We start from the raw sequence: 9,649 nt of genomic DNA, 5'->3' as shown, positions 1-9,649 counted from the left end.
GGTCCAAGCACACCAAGACAGTCGTGAAGAGGGCACAACAAAACCTATTCCCCCTCAGGAGACTGAAAAGATTTGGCATGGGTCCTCAGATCCTCAAAAGGTTCTACAGCTGCACCATCGAGAGCATCCTGACTGGTTGCATCACTGCCTGGTACGGCAAATGCACGGCCTCCGACCGCAAAGCACTACAGAGGGTAGTGTGTACGGCCCAGTACATCACTGGGAGCAAGCTTCCTGCCATCCAGAACCTCTATACCAGGCAATGTCAGAGGAAGGCCCTAAAAATTGTCAAAGACTCTAGCCAACCTAGTCATAGACTGTTCTCTCTGCTACCGCATGGCAAGCAGTACTGGAGCGCCAAGTTTTTAAGTTCAAGAGGCTCCTAAATAGCTGCTACCCCCCCCGGAACGCTGCTGCTACTCTCTGTTATTATCTATGCATAGTCACCTTAATAACTCTACCTACACGTACATATTACCTCAATTAGCTCGACACCGGTGCCCCCGCACATTGACTCTGTACCGGTACCCCCTGTATATAAAGCCCCACTACTGTTATTTACAGCTGCTCTTTAATCATTTGTTATTCTTATCTCTTACCTTTTTTTATAGGTATTTTCTTTAAAACTGCATTGTTGGTTAAGGGCTTGTAAGTAAGCATTTCACTGTAAGGTGTACAACTGTTGTATTCGGTGCATGTGACAAATACATTTGATTTGAATGACACTAGAAAACATCACTAAAAAACAATAATTCATTGCAAATCTGTTAACTTATCTTTCTCCACTAGACGGAGTGATTTCCCCGCAGTAGCTATGGATTGGCACTGAGCTCTCCCGCATAAACAGAAGGCGTTTATGCGGGAGAGGTCAGAGTTAACGTTACAGATTAAAATTGTCTGATATTATAATTTAGGCTTGAATCAGAAATGCACCTAAACAAAGGAATAAGATAAACACGCTGCTATTCAGAGAATTGCCATACAGACCTATGCCATAAATCTGACATGGCAAGTGAGATTTATTTGGTTGAACTCAGTGCTGACCTACCTTCTAAAGTAGTGGTAGGATAATAGCCTATCTGTTTGCATCGAGACTCGTCTAAAGACCATGTCAACTGACACGACTGCTTCTTGCATTCCAGGGTAATTCCATTCGGGTCATTAGGCTACAGAATATTTGTTAAGGCATCACACCTTTCTCAAGCTATACATTTACATTTACATTTAAGTCATTTAGATACATTCTGAACGAAAACACCACAAAGGAACTGTTTTGACAATTGTATGAGCAGTAAAATTGGACTGTTTTGAGGACACCCATCCCGTCCATACTGCGGCCACTATCTATCTCCAGCGGGCTCGACGCTCTGCCCCGGAACGTGTATTCATCCCGCTGTGGTCATCATCCGGGATTGCGCTGCTATAAAACTTTCGTCTATCTGCTTTGACATCTCGTCGACTCCCGCGTCCTACTAAAGCAAATAACGAGGACATTATTCAATCGCTGTTAGGTCTACGTACAGAACGATTATTTATCAGGCTCGTGTGCGTTCTTGTTTTAGTGTTCCATACCGAAACGTATCTATATGATGACAATTGCCTCGGATTAGCTAGATGACAATTCGTTTTCCAAGGTACCCAAAGAGGTAGCCTGGTGCTATGAGGGTGTTTTGACACATCAAAGTGACGCGTGTGATATTAGTTGTTTATCAGCAACAGGAATCAAGGATATTCGTAATGCAGTTTGTTACATGTGAAGGCGGTTACATTGAAACAATGTATCAGAATGGCATCACGTCTCGTGCCTGGGAAGCGAATTGATGAAGGATTGTTGTTACACTGTAGCTACCAGATTGTAAATAGTTGACTTTTCGCGTGTTGTTGGTGAGCTATTTTTCCATTACGTGGAGATGGTGATTATATTTTTCCAGTGTGCCCTTCATCGTCATCATTCGGCTCCTGTGTTCCATTTTTGAATTTCTTCGAGGCTGACACGTATGCTACAGTAAGGACTTTATGACAGAATACACAAACATGGGAACTCAGATTACTGGTAGTGGAAGAAAAAGAATCCCCAACAGGGAGAGGCTGACCGCGGAGGACGATGCCCTCAGTCAAATTGCTCGAGAGGTAAGTTTTGGGATATGTTTTTTCTTTCTTCTTTTGGAAGGCAATGCTCGTCATACTGCGCCAAACGTATTCCACGGAGTGCCTTCAATTTAAGCCTATGTTATACATATATATTATGCCAACATAAAGACACGAGCATGTCTATCATACGTGTAAAGTATAGCCTAGACCAGACGTTCCCAACCTGGGGTAGCAGGACCCCTGGGGGTACTTGGCCTATCCAGGGTGTACTTAAGAAGAGACTATAAGTGAGACTGGTAAAATGCACATGAGGGGGTACTTCAGGGGTACTCCGGACAGAGCAACATTCAGTTGGTGGTATAGTAACGGGAAAAGTCTGGGAACCACTAGCCTAGGCTACAGTAGGACTATTCACAAACCATGCGTCAGTTGCTGCAGCCCACACCCTCCTCAACTGACGAGCACAGCGTGGTAATTATTATTCACTGGGGGTAATGGATGTGTATCGTGCTGCCTCTCCGATGCTGTATGCAAGGCATTCCCTGGACTAACAGACAAAGACGCATTATTTGTAAAAGGAAACAGGACATTGTTTGCTTGGCCTACATAAACTGGCATGTGGATCAAAGTGACACAATGAATGGGGGAATTGTTGAGGGGTAAATTGCTTGATAAAGACAATTGGGGATGACCTTTGTGGCAAGGACACTTGTTTTCTCCTTGCATGTTGAAATGGGTACCAACTGTAATGTCAGACTTCCTAGCTATTGATCCATGTCCTATTCATCTATCACCTATCACCTATCATCTATCACCTGTCATCTATCACCTATCATATATCATCTATCACTTATTTTATTTTTTATTATTTCACCTTTATTTAACCAGGTAGGCCAGTTGAGAACAAGTTCTCATTTGCAACTGCGACCTGGCCAAGATAAAGCAAAGCAGTGTGACACAGACAACAACACAGAGTTACACATGGAGTAAACAATAAACAAGCCAATAACACAATAAACAAGTCAATGACACAAAAAAAAGGAAGTCTATATACAGTGTGTGCAAAAGGCATGAAGAGGTAGGCAACAAATAGGCCATAGGAGAGAATAATTACAATTTAGCAGATTAACACTGGAGTGATAAATGAGCAGATGATGATGTGCAAGTAGAGATACTGGTGTGTAAAAGAGCAGAAAAGTAAATAACCTATCAAACCTATCATCTATCACCTGTCATCTATCACCTGTCATCTATCACCTGTCATCTATCACGTATCTTCTATCAACGATCATCTATCACCTGTCATCTATCACCTATCTTCTATCACCTATCTTCTATCACCTATCTTCTATCACCGATCATCTATCACCTGTCATCTATCACCTGTCATCTATCACCTATCATCTATCACCTATCATCTATCACCTATCATATATCATCTATTCATCTATCATCTATCATATATAATCTAATCATCTATCACCTATCATCTATTCATATATCATATATCATCTATTCATCGATCACCTATCATATATCATCTATTCATCTATCACCTATCACCTATCATATATAATCTAATCATCTATCACCTATCATCTATTCATCTATCATCTATCACCTATCATATATCATATATCATATATTCATCTATCATATATCATATATTCACACCTATCATATATCATCTATTCACCTATCATCTATGCATCTATCATATGTCATCTATCATCTATTCATCTATCATCTATCAATCTATCATATATCATCTATCACCTATCATCTATCCATCTATCATATATCATCTATCACCTATCATCTATCACCTATCATCTATCACCTATCATATATCATCTATTCATCTATCATATATCATCTACCACCTAACATATATCATCTATCATATATCATCTATCACCTATCATCTATCACCTATCATCTATCACCTATTCATCTATCATATATCATCTACCACCTAACATATATCATCTATCATATCATCTATTCATCTATCATATATCATCTATCACCTAACATATATCATCTATCATCTATCATATATCATCTATCATCTATTCATCTATCATATATCATCTACCACCTAACATATATCATATATCATCTATCATCTATTCATCTATCATATATCATCTATCACCTAACATATGTCATCTATAATCTATCATATATTATCTATCACCTAACATATATCATCTATAATCTATCATATATCATCTATCACCTATTCATCTATCATATATAATCTATCATATATTATCTATCACCTAACATATATAATCTATAATCTATCATATATCATCTATCATCTATTCATCTATCATATATCATCTATCACCTAACATATATCATCTATAATCTATCATATATTATCTATCACCTAACATATATAATCTATAATCTATCATATATCATCTATCATCTATTCATCTATCATATATCATCTATCACCTAACATATATCATCTATAATCTATCATATATTATCTATCACCTATTCATCTATCCATCAATCATCAATCATCTATCATCTATCATCTATCATCTATCCATGACGCTTATTAAAGAAGCAGGAAAGAGAGAGAAAAATATAGATGTAGGACACTACTGCAATGAGGGGTGCAACTCAATACTGAGAGGGAGTCTGAACTGGCTTCCTCCCCTTGTCTCCTCCTCTCTTTACAACAATTTGAGGTCACACGATAGGTGAAAACAAATCAGTGCAGACCAATGACAGGAGATAAAGTAAACCACATCATATAATATCCAAATTTAGCAGACGCTTTTAAACACTTCTCATGTGGCAATCTCAGCAGGAATCGAACCCACAGCCCTAGCATTGCAAGCACCATGCTCTACTTACTGAGCCACAGAGTGTGATGTGAGATGTTTTTTGGGTGGAGGAAACACAATCAGAAGTTGATGGGGATACAATCATAGGGAGATCAACAGACTGTTTGTCATCATACTATATTGAAGTCTGGCGCCAGGTAGCCTAGTAGTTAGAACTTTGGGCCAGTAACTGAAAGGTTGCTGGATAAAATCCCTGAGCTGACAAGGTAAAAATCTGTTGTTCTCCCCCTGAACAAGGCAGTTAACCACTGTTCCCCGGTAGGCTGTCATTGTAAATAAGAACGTGTTCTTGCCTAGTTAAATTAAGGTTCAAATAAAAAAGTCCAGGGCTCTAGTGAGACTCCGACTAGTATTTGTAAGAACAGGCTTCGGACCAACTATAGACTGAAGTCTGTTCACCAGTAACCACAACATGTTGAAAATATTTACTTGCCGCGCCCGGTGCCCATTGCAAATGGCCTCCAAAATGTCACTAGAGCCCAGCTCTTTCATTTTCATCTGGTTGATTTTATCACCATGTAACCCCGGTCCTTGGTGATACTAAAACAACTCACCAGTGTAATGGTGTACTGTAGGTTTTCTGATCAGCCACGTCTGTAAACCTGAATGAAGTAAAACCTCACTATGTGGACCATAATATTCCCCCTGAAAGGTTCTAAACATCCTCACTAAATATCAAAGGGCTTGTTATGCTCTCCTGGTCCCCTGCCATTCTTCTAAATAAAGAAGTATACAGGTTAATAAGTCCATGTGCAATAAGAATCATATGTGTCGGTACAGAAACACAGAAAGGTTCTATCAGTCAGAACCACTAGTCAGATCCTTCAACACATAGGATCTGTCATGGGTGTGGTGGGAACTAAGCAACCAGGAAGGCAGTGTTTTGTTTAGTGCTGACATCAGAGGAGGGCTTGGTCACCATATGAGTGACAACATGATGTGAAGGCCCTTCAGAAGACACTCCCACCCGCATGCTAATGAGAATATGATCTGAAATGGGATGTTGGGATGTTGTCATCCTGGAATATAATAATACACTGTGAGTCTCGTCCTCATAACAGTGTTGACAAAGCTATAAAGCTGTTCTTAAGCAGAATATGGGGTTGTTTTGAACACACACACACAGGAATGCTCTAATGCAACTACTGCAATATAAAATATGCTTACTCCAGTCCTGTCTCTCTCCCATCTCTACACACTATAATCTAAGGCACTGATAAGACGCTATAATACTCCAGTCTGTTGCTCAGTGGAAATGGTTCTCAATGAGACGTCAAGTGTCTCTCAAACCAAACCAAGTGCAGTGAGGCCTGAAGCCTCCAGTCATGTGATAACAAACCATTGAGAGCTGCAGATGACAGACAGACATCATTAATCCAGGGCCCAGAGCACGATGTTGTCATCAACTCATTCTGCTGTCATGCCAGTGATATTCAACAGGTACCTGCTAGTCATATCATTAGTGCCAGGGTGTTGTTTGACAGTGATATTCAGCAGGTACCTGCTAGTCATATCATTAGTGCCAGGGTGTTGTTTGACAGGGATATTCAGCAGGTACCTGCTAGTCATATCATTAGTGCCAGGGTGTTGTTTGACAGTGATATTCAGCAGGTACCTGCTAGTCATATCATTAGTGCCAGGGTGTTGTTTGACAGTGATATTCAGCAGGTACCTGCTAGTCATATCATTAGTGCCAGGGTGTTGTTTGACAGTGATATTCAGCAGGTACCTGCTAGTCATATCATTAGTGCCAGGGTGTTGTTTGACAGTGATATTCAGCAGGTACCTGCTAGTCATATCATTAGTGCCAGGGTGTTGTTTGCCAGTGATATTCAGCAGGTACCTGCTAGTCATATCATTAGTGCCAGGGTGTTGTTGGACAGGGATATTCAGCAGGTACCTGCTAGTCATATCATTAGTGCCAGGGTGTTGTTTGACAGGGTTATTCAGCAGGTACCTGCTAGTCATATCATTAGTGCCAGGGTGTTGTTTGACAGTGATATTCAGCAGGTACCTGCTAGTCATATCATTAGTGCCAGGGTGTTGTTTGACAGTGATATTCAGCAGGTACCTGCTAGTCATATCATTAGTGCCAGGGTGTTGTTTGACAGGGTTATTCAGCAGGTACCTGCTAGTCATATCATTAGTGCCAGGGTGTTGTTTGACAGGGATATTCAGCAGGTACCTGCTAGTCATATCATTAGTGCCAGGGTGTTGTTTGACAGTGATATTCAGCAGGTACCTGCTAGTCATATCATTAGTGCCAGGGTGTTGTTTGCCAGTGATATTCAGCAGGTACCTGCTAGTCATATCATTAGTGCCAGGGTGTTGTTGGACAGGGATATTCAGCAGGTACCTGCTAGTCATATCATTAGTGCCAGGGTGTTGTTTGACAGTGATATTCAGCAGGTACCTGCTAGTCATATCATTAGTGCCAGGGTGTTGTTTGACAGGGATATTCAGCAGGTACCTGCTAGTCATATCATTAGTGCCAGGGTGTTGTTTGACAGTGATATTCAGCAGGTACCTGCTAGTCATATCATTAGTGCCAGGGTGTTGTTTGACAGTGATATTCAACAGGTACCTGCTAGTCATATCATTAGTGCCAGGGTGTTGTTTGACAGTGATATTCAGCAGGTACCTGCTAGTCATATCATTAGTGCCAGGGTGTTGTTTGACAGGGATATTCAACAGGTACCTGCTAGTCATATCATTAGTGCCAGGGTGTTGTTTGACAGTGATATTCAGCAGGTACCTGCTAGTCATATCATTAGTGCCAGGGTGTTGTTTGACAGGGATATTCAACAGGTACCTGCTAGTCATATCATTAGTGCCAGGGTGTTGTTTGACAGTGATATTCAACAGGTACCTGCTAGTCATATCATTAGTGCCAGGGTGTTGTTTGACAGTGATATTCAGCAGGTACCTGCTAGTCATATCATTAGTGCCAGGGTGTTGTTTGACAGTGATATTCAGCAGGTACCTGCTAGTCATATCATTAGTGCCAGGGTGTTGTTTGACAGTGATATTCAGCAGGTACCTGCTAGTCATATCATTAGTGCCAGGGTGTTGTTTGACAGTGATATTCAACAGGTACCTGCTAGTCATATCATTAGTGCCAGGGTGTTGTTTGACAGGGATATTCAGCAGGTACCTGCTAGTCATATCATTAGTGCCAGGGTGTTGTTTGCCAGTGATATTCAGCAGGTACCTGCTAGTCATATCATTAGTGCCAGGGTGTTGTTTGACAGTGATATTCAGCAGGTACCTGCTAGTCATATCATTAGTGCCAGGGTGTTGTTTGACAGTGATATTCAGCAGGTACCTGCTAGTCATATCATTAGTGCCAGGGTGTTGTTTGACAGTGATATTCAGCAGGTACCTGCTAGTCATATCATTAGTGCCAGGGTGTTGTTTGACAGTGATATTCAGCAGGTGCCTGCTAGTCATATCATTAGTGCCAGGGTGTTGTTTGACAGTGATATTCAGCAGGTACCTGCTAGTCATATCATTAGTGCCAGGGTGTTGTTTGACAGTGATATTCAACAGGTACCTGCTAGTCATATCATTAGTGCCAGGGTGTTGTTTGACAGTGATATTCAGCAGGTACCTGCTAGTCATATCATTAGTGCCAGGGTGTTGTTTGACAGTGATATTCAGCAGGTACCTGCTAGTCATATCATTAGTGCCAGGGTGTTGTTTGACAGTGATATTCAACAGGTACCTGCTAGTCATATCATTAGTGCCAGGGTGTTGTTTGACAGGGATATTCAGCAGGTACCTGCTAGTCATATCATTAGTGCCAGGGTGTTGTTTGCCAGTGATATTCAGCAGGTACCTGCTAGTCATATCATTAGTGCCAGGGTGTTGTTTGACAGTGATATTCAGCAGGTACCTGCTAGTCATATCATTAGTGCCAGGGTGTTGTTTGACAGTGATATTCAGCAGGTACCTGCTAGTCATATCATTAGTGCCAGGGTGTTGTTTGACAGTGATATTCAGCAGGTACCTGCTAGTCATATCATTAGTGCCAGGGTGTTGTTTGACAGTGATATTCAGCAGGTGCCTGCTAGTCATATCATTAGTGCCAGGGTGTTGTTTGACAGTGATATTCAGCAGGTACCTGCTAGTCATATCATTAGTGCCAGGGTGTTGTTTGACAGTGATATTCAACAGGTACCTGCTAGTCATATCATTAGTGCCAGGGTGTTGTTTGACAGTGATATTCAGCAGGTACCTGCTAGTCATATCATTAGTGCCAGGGTGTTGTTTGACAGTGATATTCAGCAGGTACCTGCTAGTCATATCATTAGTGCCAGGGTGTTGTTTGACAGTGATATTCAGCAGGTACCTGCTAGTCATATCATTAGTGCCAGGGTGTTGTTGGACAGGGATATTCAGCAGGTACCTGCTAGTCATATCATTAGTGCCAGGGTGTTGTTTGACAGGGATATTCAGCAGGTACCTGCTAGTCATATCATTAGTGCCAGGGTGTTGTTGGACAAATAACAGACAGGACAGATTCAGAATCCTTAGTCAATGGTTAAACATGATGTTAGGGGGTGTGTCCCTGTGGAATTAGGAGGAATTAACAGATAGACAGCTCGAGTATTAAAATTGAGGGGCGGGGGGACGGGGGGTGGGGCAGGGCAGTACAGGGGTCCATGGTGGGGTTGGGGATATGTGAG

General features: G+C 41.4%; 1 protein-coding gene across 12 annotated transcripts in view; it reads left to right on the top strand.

Annotated features, from left to right (window-relative positions):
• Positions 1-1,246: 1,246 nt before the first annotated feature.
• LOC115179864 (leucine-rich repeat flightless-interacting protein 2-like) overlaps positions 1,247-9,649 on the top strand; it is a 50,784-nt gene continuing 42,381 nt past the window's right edge. For 3 of the 12 annotated variants that reach the window (XM_029741728.1, XM_029741727.1, XM_029741731.1), the window contains exon 1: positions 1,249-2,130. In XM_029741728.1, the coding sequence (XP_029597588.1) occupies positions 2,017-2,130 (114 nt within the window). In that variant the 5' untranslated portion in view covers positions 1,249-2,016. Of the gene's footprint in view, positions 2,131-9,649 lie in introns of all 12 variants that reach the window. The other 9 variants (XM_029741732.1, XM_029741734.1, XM_029741733.1 and 6 more) reach the window with 5 other exon arrangements.

Source organism: Salmo trutta, chromosome 39, assembly GCF_901001165.1.
Source record: "Salmo trutta chromosome 39, fSalTru1.1, whole genome shotgun sequence".
Lineage (NCBI taxonomy): Eukaryota > Metazoa > Chordata > Actinopteri > Salmoniformes > Salmonidae > Salmo > Salmo trutta.
Note: the sequence above shows the minus strand (reverse complement) of the source record. Positions and strands in the feature narration are given on the sequence as shown.